This window comes from Poecilia mexicana, unplaced genomic scaffold, assembly GCF_051168715.1.
Source record: "Poecilia mexicana isolate PSO_F unplaced genomic scaffold, ASM5116871v1 scaffold_10, whole genome shotgun sequence".
NCBI classification, from domain to species: domain Eukaryota; kingdom Metazoa; phylum Chordata; class Actinopteri; order Cyprinodontiformes; family Poeciliidae; genus Poecilia; species Poecilia mexicana.
Window position 1 is genome coordinate 25,947,380 of NW_028263379.1, and position 14,014 is coordinate 25,961,393.

Below are 14,014 nucleotides of genomic sequence, written 5' to 3' on the forward strand. Positions count from 1 at the left end.
GTGCCGCAAAATTTCACTTTATTCCATCAGGAACACAAGGAAGACTTCTTCTTTTGTTCCTCTGGGCCCGGGAAAGCTGATTGGGTGTCTGGATCAGGAAACGCCTATATGCGCACTTCAAAAGGGTGACCCACTCCTGCCCGAAGCTGCAGGACACCAGGACACCAATATACAAAGGGTGGAATCAAAATGTAACATCTGACAGAAGTGACTGAGTCTTGCCTGTTGCAGAAAATATTTATTATACAAAATGTATAATTTACAAAAACTTAAAAACCAAACGCAGGCTCCCAAATTCTGCGTGAATTTGGGAGACTTTGCAGAGTCTTTGCAGAGCCTGGTTTTTAATAAAATGTTATAAATCTCAATCAAAAAATGGAGAAAGTGCAATAACGGGCGTCTCCTTATATCTCAGTTCCGAGTCCAAATAGTGTATCCATTATGCAAAAAGTTGCTGAGAAATCCATAATGCTTAAGTAATCGCATGTTCATGGGTAAATGGCAGTCACTGTCGGCGCGTCACGGGTTTGCGCTTGGTTTTATTGTGCTGTTTCCTTGCGTCGTCTTTACCCGCGCAGTAATATTTAGTGACAACCTGCGTGCATCTTTCACACTTGACGGTGCAGCACCAGTGAAATTTGCAGTTGCAGCTGCTGACCACCTCAGTGCGTCTCTTCACCACTCCGAGGCCGCATTCGTAGCACAGCCGGCGGCAGCTCCTCCTCTCCCACGGGGACGCGTTCCTGAGGCCCTTCAGGCACTCCCGCCCCTCTGTGCCTTGCAGTCCCAGGCTCAGGTTCTTGATACAGTAATTTGGGGAGTCCTCCAGATACACGAGCTCCGCTTTGGAGATGCTCCTGAAGGCGTGCGCTACGGCTCTCCTGCTGTCCGCGCTGTTGCCCGCTCTCATTGGCTTCTTGTCCATCTGCAGCTTCCTCGCGTGCCGGTGCTTCATCCTCAGGTAGTTCCCCACCTCCCTGAAGTCGGCCAGCTGCATCCAGCAGGTTTGGATGCTGCAACTTCCAGACACCCCATGACATTTGCAGGCTCTCCTCATGGTTGCTTTGACCGCCTGTCAACAGAAACCGAGTAGTGGCGTGGATTACGCACAATGTTGAGTTTTTGTTTGTGCCTAAGCGCCAAATTCCAAACTATCTCAGCAAATCTTACCAGTCTTCCCGCCTCGTTGTTATGGAGGTTGACTGCTGCGCGTGCATCATGCCCATCTTCCAGGGCATCCACAAACTGTCGGGAGATCTTTTCTCCGAACGCTATGTTGTCACTGCAACCTCCCCAAATCCATCCTCTGCCTCCTAATACCACAAACATAAACAAACAGATTATTATACCATGTCGAGTGCATTTTTTTTAATTACTTTTGTTTGATGATAAATAGATACTACTAAATTTTTCGGACCTGTCTGACCGATCCTTGAGTCATCGCAGCCGCAGTTCTCAAAGTCCCCCAAACTACAGTTCTTGGTGAGCGTGTACATCACTCCAGCAGCGCTGATGGCGTGCACAAACGACGTCTCTTTTGTGGCTGCAATATGTGATGGACAAAGATCAGTTATGAGATTTTACTTGGATACGTAATTTGGTATCATAAATGCGTAAGAGCTCAAAGTACGTGACCATTACGCACAAGATGGTGTGAACGCACACCCACCAAATCCAAATATAGATGATTTCATTCCGATATATATACATTTTAATTAGTTATAAGGGCGGGTGGATATTATGAGACTTACCAATTCGGAGGCTGTTAAGTGTGGATAGCTTAAGCGTGCTTTCTGGACAGTTCCACTTCTCCCAAGCGAATTGGTGTTTGCACTCTCGTATTCCTCTCTGTGCGCCCATTTGCACACTGCTGGCGTAGGTAAGAAACGCCTTGAGAGAAAGAGAGAGAGAGAGAGAGAGAGAGAGAGAGAGAGAGAGAGAGAGAGAGAGAGAGAGAGATGCTTTTTTTTCAATCACAAAAAAAAAAAAGTTAAATATTCCCAAAACAGAATTACAGTATTTTGTACAAGAGTCAGCTGTGTAATTACCTTTGGACCAGTCATGAGAAAATTATTCACTGTCCTGTGGGGAGAAAACAAATACATACATTTATGCATGAGATTCCAAAAGCCAATAGAACATAATGTTAAAAATGAACTCCACCAAAAGTAATGGACTTACCAAGTGGAAGCAAGCTGACAGAGACAGAGCGTGGACAAGGCCATGGCTGAGAGGACATCCAGTTGCGCCATGGCAGATCATTGGCTTGTGTTCCAAATGTGTGTACCGGGAGGAAATAAGACAGCGAATGGTGCTGCTCCCCTGCTCTGACTAATACTTATACGCTCCTACGCGGCTGATTGAAAGATTTGTCCCGCAGGTAACGTCTCGCTGTGAAAATGCGTCAATGACGAGCTGAATTGCCGCGTCCCATTGGCAAACAGGAGCCGGTCGGCGCATGTGCTGCACTTCAAAGAAGTTGCGCAGACTGTTAAACAGCCCCTCATTCACCTGTCGCTCCCAGGCTCCGATCCTTATATGCTTTTCCCACGAATGCAAGCGTATGGATGTAATTAAATCAGAGCACACGTTCTCATGAATCGCTAAATACAACTATGAATGCAAGCATGACAATGTCATTTCAGGGCCTGCAGAATTCTAGTATAACATAGCATAACATTAAATAAATAAATAAAAAAAAACGTACCATGTTGAGCATCATCCCCCCTCCCTCCCTTAAAAAAAAGAAAAGAAAAAGAAACTGCCTATAATAATTATATCTGTTCATATTACTGAGGGACAGTACCGAGGCTTGTTGTGTTCATGAAATGTTTGGGAAATGGGAGCGGTGTCCCATGAGCGGACACAGCCGTAAAGCTTTTCAGACTGGACGCCATGTAGTCATGTAAATACCGCCTGACACTTTGGCGAAATTGACATGGCGGTGATAATAGATGTTCCCCTAGGAAACAACTCGGTGTGAAAAAAGTCTGGAATTTACAGGAGCGTAAACATTTGTTTTAAACGTTAAAATGCTCCAGTGTGGTTATTTTACTGGACTCGATTTAATTCGACCTTTTCTTTCTTTCTTTCTTTCATTTTTTTTTAAACAAAATAAAATGTACCAATAACAAATTAGCATTATCAATATGAATAGATAATCCACTTAGTCCTACGTCTAATTGTCTTAATTACGCACGATCATTCTCCTCTTCAGCGCTCATCCCGACAGTTTGTGCCATTCCACAAACTTTTACTTAATGCCAGTGATTAACGTCACACTTATCCCATTAAATCTCTTCTAAAACACTCAAAAATCCATTAAAACAACAATCCACTCATCGCGCTGGACAATAGGGGAGGCGGCTGGGCCGGCCGAGGGCGAAGATAATCCTTTCTAATTACATATCACCCACATTCATTTTCACGGAAGGCTGAAACCAAGAGCCATCGGTGATTTGCGCTTAACCAAGAACGTTTAAAAGTTTCAATTAGTCAATAATGACAAGCAGACAATAGTTGTTTTGTTTCTTTTTTGTTTGCTTTTTTTTTTTCCCGACTGGAAATCTGTCTGCATGAGTGCTGAGTGGCTCAGAAACATCGAAACTATCAACAGACAAATTAAGTGGCGGTCAATTTTTTTTTTTTTAAACCAGTTTTTAGCCTTTTCTCGGGTTGTTCTCGAGGAGATCAACCACGACAATGTTAACATCAACATGCATAACTTAATTAATGCAGTCGGGCTATTATGGGTTTTAAAGGTATGCCATTGTTTCTTGAATACACGTTAAAGTTGTGATATATTTTTAACACATCTCGCACACATTAGACCATTCGGGGCAGCGAATGCGTTGGAGAGCGAGGTGAGAGGACTGGAGCAATAAAGGCCCAGAAGGTGACAGCTCTGACGGGGCGAGTTTAGGTGGCAGGAGCGGAGACGCCATCCTGGAGATGTGGGGGTGGCGGCTGGTCATGGCATAACATTAAATAATAAATGACCCCACATGTAATGGGCTAGATTTACTATAATTGAATTCTGCAGTAGGCTGTTTGCGACTCATCATCAGACAATGTTTGGATTATTGGTTTATAGATTCACTGGTGATTTTATCAACCCTGATCGACTCCAATCAGTGTAATCCCGATGCTTCTTATCGTCTGGTTTATGTGTCGATCAAGGCTTTTCAGTTCGCTGTTCTCATCCTCATTGCTTTCTATGGTATTATTATTATTATTATTATTATTATTATTATTATTATTATTATTATTATTATTATTATTATTATTATTGGCCACTAGTGGTAATATTTTTGGTCATCTAAAAGAACATCAATAATTGTTCATCTAATGATTACATTTTTCCTTAGTTCCAATTCTGAGTAACTTATTTATTTAAGTGATGCTTTGACACATTTTGACAGGCATTCAGTCAAAATACTGAGCATTACATGGACACAACGAGCATTTAATCACTGGAGATACAGAACAACGCTGAGATATTCATATTTCAGAAGACATGTCATGAGAATGTTTGTAACTTGGTTAGAAAACTGACTTCCTCGACTTGGAAAAAATACTTTAGTTTGTCCTGGACCTCGCTGACGTTTGTAATGCAGTGCTATTTAAGTAGAACAGACTTGAATTTAAGTGAGATTTTTCACGTCAGTGTACATTATTAATAAATAACTTGAAAAGTTGAACCTTTTGAGCAGTTAGAGAGTTCCACTTTTAAATCTGCAAACACCTCTCTGCACTGACTCAGGAGCATTTTTACAAACCATTGTTACTGGAAACAATTTGTCATTGCACCTTTATGTTTAGAAACCACTCATGCCTTCTCCTCCTCTTTAGGTTGTAGTCAGCTTAGGCTCAACTGAGGAAAAATATAAAAGCAATCTGATGTAAAAGCTTGATGTTTTCCCTGCATGTATGAAGTGTTGAAGTAGTATGTGGAAGGAGATCTTGCACATCTGTAAACATAACCGGTGGATCTGGTTAGGTGTCTGAGAAAGCTCTTTCTTAATTCAGTAAGACAAACACCAAAAGAGATTCAATACGATATTTTAAGAGATTGTGACTCATGAGATTTTGAATGATACACTAATCCCAGTTCATTTCAGAGATCTTCGACCTTGAAATGCAGTAATGCTGCTCACCGTAACTTCCATAATATTAACCCAGAGAGTTTAAAAAAGTCAAAGTGAATTGAAATTTGGCCAATCCAGCTATAAATTAGTTTAAAACTATCGCATTTCTTCAGTATTTCAATAGTTTTTTTAGGTCGTAATTAATATTATTCACTTGATTTATATACCTTCATGGGAAATATGAAGCATTTAGGAAATTAAATATTTGCATAAAAAAAAAATCTAATTAAATCTTTTTTTTTTTTAAATTAAACTCTCATTGTTTATGGCAGAGGGATCTTTATGGTAACGTCATGTTGAGCATTTTGTCCAAGCTTCTTACTTGTGTAACATTCACAAACTGACCCAAACAGATCTCTCATACACGACAACTACTTTTTAAAGTATTACAAAAACATTTTGCGGAACCTTTTAAGTTAGTCTCCTCAACCTCTTATCTCAGCGTTGTTCTGTGTCTCCAGTGATTAAATGCTCGTTGTGACCATGTGATGCTCAGAATTTTGTCTGAATGCCTGTCAAAATGTGTCAAAGCATCACTTAAATAAATAATTATATTTTTCACAAATGTACCCATTAAGAACACTTTTCCTTTAAGTAATCCAACATTAATTCACTGTGCAATAAACATCCAAGGCACTAAGCCTTAAGCAAGAACCTCCAACTGGAAGGAACTTCTCCAGCCAGAAGAGCTGCTTTTGGGTTGAGATTAAACCTTCTGATCAGATAACATTAGGGAGCTGCATAAACTAAAGTTTAAATTGTGTTAAATCCTGGACCCACAAAATAAGTATAGGTGAAAGACCGATATGTCCGAAAGGTTAGAAACTTTAAGGTACTTGGAGTTCACACCCAAACTCCCCCAAACCCTTATCGGCATAAGAATAAAAAAAAAAAACTATAATTCTCTAAACTCCTGAGAGAGCAGTGAACTTGTGATAAATGTTTGACTCTTACTTGAATAGTGCATCAGACTTTTGTTTTGTTTTTATTTAGAAAATGTTCTCCTTTTCCAATGTAACAGCAGTATACAATTAGCATTAGCATCTTTGCTTTTTTATGTTTTGTGTTTCTGTTACTGAAAGAAATCACTAGGGAATAGGGCTTATTGTCATTACTAACTCGATTCTTGATAAAATTTTAATTTGGTTGATGGGATAAGACTTAATTCTGAAATATAAACAAAAATATTGTTGCTTCTTTAAATGTACAATTCAGATTTTCCACCAGGGAGGAACACATTTATCTGGCAGAACTGATATTTGATAGACTGTAAAATCAATTGTGATTCATCACAATCGTACAGTCTAAATACAGACCGACAACCTGCACACTGACACAGATTAGGGATGGAAAAAAGCACAAAACACACCGCGTCCATGTCTTCATGTTTATTACATAAAGAAAAGTAAAAAGTTTGTTAAGAAAAAAGCCCACATGAGTTGACTTCAGTTGCCCCTGTGTCCACAGACAACCCCCAACCCCAATGCAACTTTCCAGCCTGAATGCCTGCCTCTCTCCCTGTGCTACATCACTTCACCCCCACCCTAGTTTGGCAATACTGGAGACATGTTAGCTACAGGCTAACAGCACAAGACAGGCACCCAGGCTGACGTTTTTTTTTTGTGTGTGTGTGTATGTGTGAATTGTAAGAGAGCCCCACATGTTAGGATGCCAAAATATCCTGTTAGCACCCCTGGGAGCTCAGAGAGCGCCCTTTTTCTGAAGACAATGTAGGTGATTTCAAATACTGGGATATACTGGGATAATCAAAAGAAAGTGCTTTTTTTCTGTGGCATCTCAGCTCCTTTTCTTCATGTGCTCAAGTCAAGGTGTGGCGTCGCCTTTCCTCTCCTGCTCAATGGCTGCAAAAGAAGAGAAGACAAAAAAAGATGCTGCTGGTTTAGACTTGCATTGCAGTGAACTTGTGAGTGGGTGCAGCTTTTTTTTTTTTTTTTGGGTCTGCTGATACTGCAGCCGTTTGTTTCGCTGCTCTCTTTGCTGAGTATGTGTGAAGGTGATAATGGGAGATTCTGGCAGAGGATGTGGGGGAGGGAGGGGGCGAAAAAAAAAATTGCCGCAGAGGATGAAGGACTCGTGCACTCACTCTCTTTGGTGGGAAGAGGGTTCTTCTCTTTTGTCTCCGTCTTCTTCAGCTTTGTCTTGTCGAAGCGAGCGATCTCGGTCATGTCTGGCTTGTCCGACATTTTGGCTGCGAAAGACGAGACGTGAAACTCAGTGTGCCGTTTTGACCTTTTCGTCTCAAGCGTCGTATTGACTGTGCGTCGTTGCTCGATGTATATACCGTTTGAGACAAATTAAAATCCATAATGAGGCCTATCAGCTGTTTCGGTCAGTGCATGCACATAAAGGGAGTGGCTACAACATGTGCTGCTCAGACAAGTGGTTGCCTCCCACACACGCTCAGTCTACATACATGTCTGCTTCTCTCAGATGCCTTTGTGGCTAACATGTGCCTCTTTTGCCCAGCTGTCTCTTCTCTCTTTGTGTCTGTTTTTGTCTGCTTCCCTCTTTGTTCTCATTGCATCCTCCCTCAGTTTGTCCGTCTCCTTGTGTTTTTTTCTTCTGATTCTACTCTTGTAGCCTCATGGACGCAGCTCATGATCAGCCCACTGCAGTAAAGACACCACAACCTCAGGTCTAACTGATCTGGTCTTTTCGCTGTCCTGATCCCAATATGTCTGACTGAACTGTCAAATATATATATATATATATATATATATACATATATATATATCTTCAAAAGCAGAATAAGCTTCTGTAAGGTGATTCTTACCATTGTGGATTTCAATGGGGCCTAAAAGGTTCTGCTTCATGCAGTGTTAGGCTTCCTGAGCAAAATGCAACATTTTTAAAAACATATATATATATATATATTTTTTTATAATCAAAGCAACTTTCAATCTTTCACTTGAACACTTAAGAATCTGTATCAACTTGCGTCACATATCGGTCAAATTTGACCCTATTGTACGACTGTTATAAACCTCAACATGCCAGCAATATTGCTTTGTTTGTCGCCACCACAATTCTCATCCACCTCATCCTTTCACATTATTTCCCTGCTGCCGTTAGCAACCATCTTCTACCCATCCAGCCACACCCCAGTCCTTTGTCTGACTCCCGGCAGAGCAGAGCCACCGTCAGTCCCAGAAACAAAAGCCGAACGGAGGAGAGAAGAAGCAGAGATCAGTCTTTCTTACCGATGATCCACACAGCAGGTGGGCTAAAATCCTAGGCCGAAGGCTGCGGGGAGGGTCAGAGACGCAGGGATGCAGAAGTGAGAGCAGTACGGAAGATGAGACGAGCTGCCGGCGTGTGCGCGCCTCGCTGCATCCAGGGTCTGGGTATAAGAAGGAGGGAGGGGGGAGGAGAGAGCGACTGAACTTGGTCAGCCTTCTTCTGTTATTAATATTAATGCTCTTAAGGGGAAAGACGTGAGAAAGAAAACAACTGACAGAAGACAGCTACTAAATGGAGTTTTTCTGAGATCAGCTATTATTATTATTATTCTGCATATAATCCATAATCCACATCGGTTCCTGCTGAAAATTAAAAGTTCTGCAGGTGTTTTATTCACCTCTTTATGCGAATCATTGTGTTACAACTATAATTCTTTAGATATATCATGTTAGTAAATTCGCAACATAATGATTATTTTATCTGTTGATTAATATTTCACAAAAGATCATTTACAACAAACTGTTTATGACAAAGCCAATAGGAGGCCCTAAACAGAACTACATAGCTGCTATTCCAGCAAATATCACTCACCAGATAATATCCGAACTGTGATCAAGTTCAAATAAATATTTTGGAGTTGATCTCAAACGATCGCTGATCTCAGAGAACCGTACTTACTTGTCAAATGATCTATTGTAGGAATGATGACGAGAGCCGCAGCTCTTCCTCTGACTCACTGATCAGCTCCTGCCTCGTGTGTCAGCTTCGCTCCCGGATCAACATGATGCTGCCAGGAGGAGAGCAGAGTTCAGGGGTTTTAGTAAGAAAGAACCCACTGATAAGCTTTACCACATCAGAACACATCAGGCCTGAGATCCGGTTGCCGTGGCTGTTTTTGTTGACATCATTTGCTTTGGTACATCAATCTATCTGCGCATGACTTCAGCACAGGGAAACTTCAGCGAGGCGCTCTTTCTGGCTCTGTTGGATCAGTTCTGGAGCTAAATATTTGTGGGTTCAGGTAGTTCCAAGATTTTCCACCTGTTCGTTTTCTCCTTCCTCTCAAAATTAAAACTTCAGAGAAACTGAAACACTCTCCATGAATGTTAAGACATTTTTTTCTTACATTTAATTCCATGATCCTAAACAAAAGATCCCCTATTAGTCTATTATTCATTTTTTTTTAAGTTGAAAGAAATTGTTTATAGTTTATCTTAGTGGAATTAATAATAACTTTTAATTCTGATTATGCTGACTACTGCACCTGTTTTTTTCTTATAGTGATCAGTCTATGCATAAACTGTTGTGTTGAATCTGAGAAATAAGAGTTATTTATAAAAATACCAATCTCTCCTTGCATTCTTTCTCTTAAGTTTTAATAAAAATTGCTAAATACTAAATAAAGTAATTCATCTTTCAGTTCGTTATGGTTATGAGGCTGTCTAATTTGATATGTATGTTACTTGAGTTAAATTAGTCACTCTACATGACTTTTATACGTATAGCACTTGAAATAATTAACCTTTTAGAGAGATTTGGCTGCAAAGAACAAGCTATTTCATTAGCTTGGACAGCTAATGTCTTAAGCTGACTTTGGTTGTGGGGAGAAAACAAAAGGACAAGACATTAAAATACCTAATCAATACGTAATACCGGTCTCTCGGAATCAGTTAATCGAAATGTCTGAGGATTGTATTTGTAGATTTTTGTCTACATATTAAAATTTAAGATCTTGTAGGTGTGTGTTTTGTAAAATTCAAATAATGATAAAAAAAAAAAACATACACTTCCAAATGAATTCATCAGATTAATATTAGTGAGCTCGTCTGCCTCATTTTACTAGTTTTGTGGGATTATTTTTGAAGCGTTTCTCGATCACATCATACACTAATAAAACCCTGATGCGAGGACCCCACTGTGCTCCGCTTACATCACTGAGACCTGCTGCTCTTTAGCCTTTAATCTTCCCCGAGGTCTGGTTACAGCACGCTGACCACAGCTGCTGAGAAAATGTGGCTTAGAAAAGTCTGCTCGTCTCACAACAGCATGAGTCAACATGACCTCAGGCTCTCAGAAACGATCAGTTAATGTAAATCTCCCTCCTTTCGCCTCATGCTCCGCCCAGCGTCAACACCGACTGCTAAAGAGTTTTATCCATTCAAAGTATTATCAGAAACAGCTATTCGGTGTTACAAAACAAAATTTTTTTTGTAAAATTTTGTTTTAAAAGCTTCTTTAAAATTATAATGTATGTCTTTTTTTTGTTACAAGCAAGGTCAAGCTCTCTGCACGCTGTGTGATTTCACCCAATGACTTTGCATTTTTGGGGGAGCGGGGTTACGTCAACATGATGGCTTGGCACGAGCGATCTTTTAGGAATACTGCAGCACCACCTGCTGGCGAAACAGCATAACAGCTTCATAAAGGAGTCTGAATTTGAAGCTCACTAATTTAAGCAAACTGGGGAGCAGTATAGATGATGATGATGATGGTTAGAATAGCCTGCAGCCTTGTTACATTTTAGGGCAATGTTACTTTGCAGCACTTAGATTATTATTTCTAATGTGATTGGCCTTTGGTGTCCCTTGCTTTTCGATGCTTTTCATGCTAACAAACAGCTCATGCTTCCACTGAGCTGTTTGTTGCTTTGAGGTACAGTGGAGAGGAAAACATCCTTGACCTTCTCTGACTTGGCTAGGCCCTCCTAGTAACCTTTGTGCTTGAAATGTTATCACATTTGAAGCTCAGAGATGAGATGCTCCCTGACAAAGGTCAGACTCGGAGCCAAATGACCTGTCAGAAAAATCCGACGGAGCGCCGCGTGTCGGCCGGTGGACGACAGGCAAGCAAACCTTTCCACGTGTCAGACTGAACCGTGTGCTGTTTGACTTTGTCTGGATGAGTGACACTGGCTAAGATCGACATGTTGAAGCTCAGTGAGACTGCAGCAGCTGGGGGGAAACAGCTCTGCATATGCAAGAAGAAGACTGGAAGTCATGTTCTGCTGTAAACTCGTCACAGGAGGGCAGCACAAGACTATTTAAACTCCAAGCTACTGAGGGTCCGCCAGAGTAAACGCCTATCTGATTTTAACTAGATAAATCCTACTGTAACTGATCGGACTTGGAAAAAGCGTACCGACACGGCAGTACAGTCTAAACTTGTCTCTTCAAACTAAGTAGACTTTGAATCCTGTGAAAGTAGTGGTGGTTTTAGTGCGACACGAGGAGAGAAGAAATTAAGTGTCTTCAAGAATGTCAGACCAGCAATAAAGTCTTACGCATTAAAGCAACATTCAGTGATGCTCTGGTGAGTCACAAGCCTAAATCTGACACAGCATGAATGATATGGAATATCGTCATCGTTCAACACATCCACACTTTTCAACCACAAACTTCAGTGGATCTTACAAGGATTGCGTGTGGCCGACCGACACAAAGCAGAGCGTTATTCTGAAGTGGAAGGTAGAGAATACGTTTTCTATCTTTTACAAATGAAAGTCTGAAAAGTATTGTGTGTATTTGTATCCAGTCACCCTGAGCCAAAAGTTTGTATTTTTATACTTTTGCTGCAGTTAAACCTGCATGTTTCTGGGGTCACGTCATTGAACTTCTATAGGCTGAACTTTTTTTTCCGAAACGCAGTTTAATTGGGGGCAGACCATCTCTGAACATTGTTTTTCCAAGTCTTGTCACACATTCTTATGTGAATTTAGGTTTGGATTTTGCTCCGAACTTTGACTGGGTCAGTTTAGTAAAACATGTTCACTTATGTGTCGTCGTACTGCTGCTAGGTAATTGCTTCAAGGACGGTTGTCCCATATTTTATCTAAAACCTCCTTTCTATTCTGATCAGATACATTTTACCTGTTGACTTATTCTTGCAAATGTTCTGAAAAGAATAAAGTACAGCTGTTTAAGAAAAATCCAATATGTTGAGATTATATTCAATTTTAAATTTTGAAAGACAGAGCAGATACACACACTTTTTAATGAAAAGTAACAAATTAATAACAGGAGAGGGAAAACATTCAGTTGGTGTTGTTATCATAGCCGATACCAAAATCCAGGAAGTTTATCATAGACAAGCAGGACAGCAGACCACATGTAGCTTCTCTGGGAAAAAAAAAAAAACAAAACACAAAAAAATAAAAATAAACTAAGAGAAAACAAAAAGTCAGTAGTTGAAATAAAATAAAAAAAGCAAATTGAAGAACAGTAGGAGAAGAAAGTATCATAGTGAGGATAAGTGGCCATCTTGTTCCCTAGTAGCCTGAGCCTATAGCAGCTTAAAGATACCTCAGAATAACCTAAGCTCTTAGAATAAGGCAGGAGGGAGGCAGAGCCAGGAAGAACCGTCTAACCAGACTGAAATCCTTTCCCTTTAATAAAAAACACAAAAAAACTAGCAAACAAAATAACAACTTAGTGCTCATTTTTTCCCTCTTATTCGGATGTTTTTTGGCTTTCACAAACCCTAGGCTATCCAGCTGAATACATATTAGCTGGAACTGGAGTGGAGTGAGTCTTTGAGCTCGAGTGTGAAGTCAAATCTTGCAATCTTTGTCTGAAATTGCAAAGAAAAAGAAATAGAAAAAGGGCTCTTGCCCTTGAAGACACTTTTGACGCACTTCTTGTTTCTCCTGTGCGGTCGTTTCAGTGGGCAAAGAAAAGCTACTGGCACTCTTCAGAGACAGAGGAGGTGTGTCACCGTCTGAGCAGATGGGAAGTGATGTTAAGTGTTCAAAACAGAGTGGGCAATTTTCTGCCATTTTTACCCGCTAATGGAAAAAGCTGGCATGGTTGTTAATGAGAAGCCTGAATGGAGTGTAATTACCAACTACGTGCGCATAAATAAGGCCTTGAAAAATGTGCTTTTTTTTTTTTTTTGTAACTCCATCAGCCCGTAGGAGCGCTGAGCTGCTTTACGCTCGATTAATCCAAGTGAAGATGGTACGTTTGGAGCAGAAGATCCAGCGCTCCGAGGTTTTCCAAGGGAATTTGATGCATGAGCACGATGCAGGCTCAGTAAAACCAGATAAGCAGCCTCTACTCTGGCCCACGATCTTCACAACTGATGATGCAGAGTCTGATTGGAGAACTCTGTTCCATCACCCAGCCAATGAGCTACGAGCGTCTCCGTGTGGAGGAGTTATCTCACCTAGCCAGCTTGAGGACAGTGACAGAGATGGGGGAGAAAAAAAAAAAAGAAAAGAAAAGTGAGGACAGAAGATAAAGAGATGAGGGAGGAGGAGAAGAGAAGTAGAGATTGGATCTTCTGCATGTTAGAGCATTGATAGAGACAACATGTTTTGGATACATCCTGTCAGGTAATGGTGGGGTGAGAAGTGTCAATTTGCTGATTTTTTTTTTTTTAAAGGCCATATTTGTTTTCCCTGTTGTATTTGAGCTTGTATTACATTAATACTCCTGAAAAATTAAGTGATAGCAGTTTAGGGTTTGCTTGCAAATGGAACAAAGAAAACATAATCTCTGTCATACTCCACATGTTTCTGAAAGTGAATCCTTCAATTTGGATCACGTGCACTTTTATATTTACATTTTCCCAGATGCCATCTCAGAGCCATATCGCTTATTGACTGTGCATTTAGTTTACATTTAATATACTTTTCCACCATTTTTGTCATATATCCAACACAGAACACA

At 40.5% G+C, this 14,014-nt stretch overlaps 2 protein-coding genes across 3 annotated transcripts; both read right to left on the reverse strand.

Annotated features, from left to right (window-relative positions):
* Window positions 1-303: 303 nt before the first annotated feature.
* LOC106931091 (protein Wnt-8a-like) lies at window positions 304-10,401 on the reverse strand. 2 transcript variants are annotated; one of them, XM_088009737.1, is made up of 6 exons: window positions 10,380-10,401; window positions 2,049-2,077; window positions 1,752-1,890; window positions 1,418-1,543; window positions 1,171-1,313; window positions 304-1,072 (listed from the first exon to the last, which is right to left on the reverse strand). In XM_088009737.1, coding segments are annotated over exons 1-6 (1,005 nt in total). In that variant the 5' UTR covers window positions 10,381-10,401; the 3' UTR covers window positions 304-505. The 2 variants fall into 2 exon arrangements, with proteins under 2 accessions (XP_087865863.1, XP_014864525.2); XM_015009039.2 differs by lacking the exon at window positions 10,380-10,401 and adding an exon at window positions 2,182-4,019 and having other exon boundaries at window positions 2,049-2,082.
* Window positions 6,521-8,503, reverse strand: tmsb2 (thymosin beta 2). The gene is made up of 3 exons (XM_015009042.2): window positions 8,369-8,503; window positions 7,252-7,356; window positions 6,521-7,009 (listed from the first exon to the last, which is right to left on the reverse strand). Exons 2-3 carry the CDS (start codon window positions 7,349-7,351, stop codon window positions 6,972-6,974), a joined length of 138 nt encoding a protein of 45 aa, XP_014864528.1. The 5' UTR covers window positions 7,352-7,356; window positions 8,369-8,503; the 3' UTR covers window positions 6,521-6,971.
* Window positions 10,402-14,014: the final 3,613 nt, after the last annotated feature.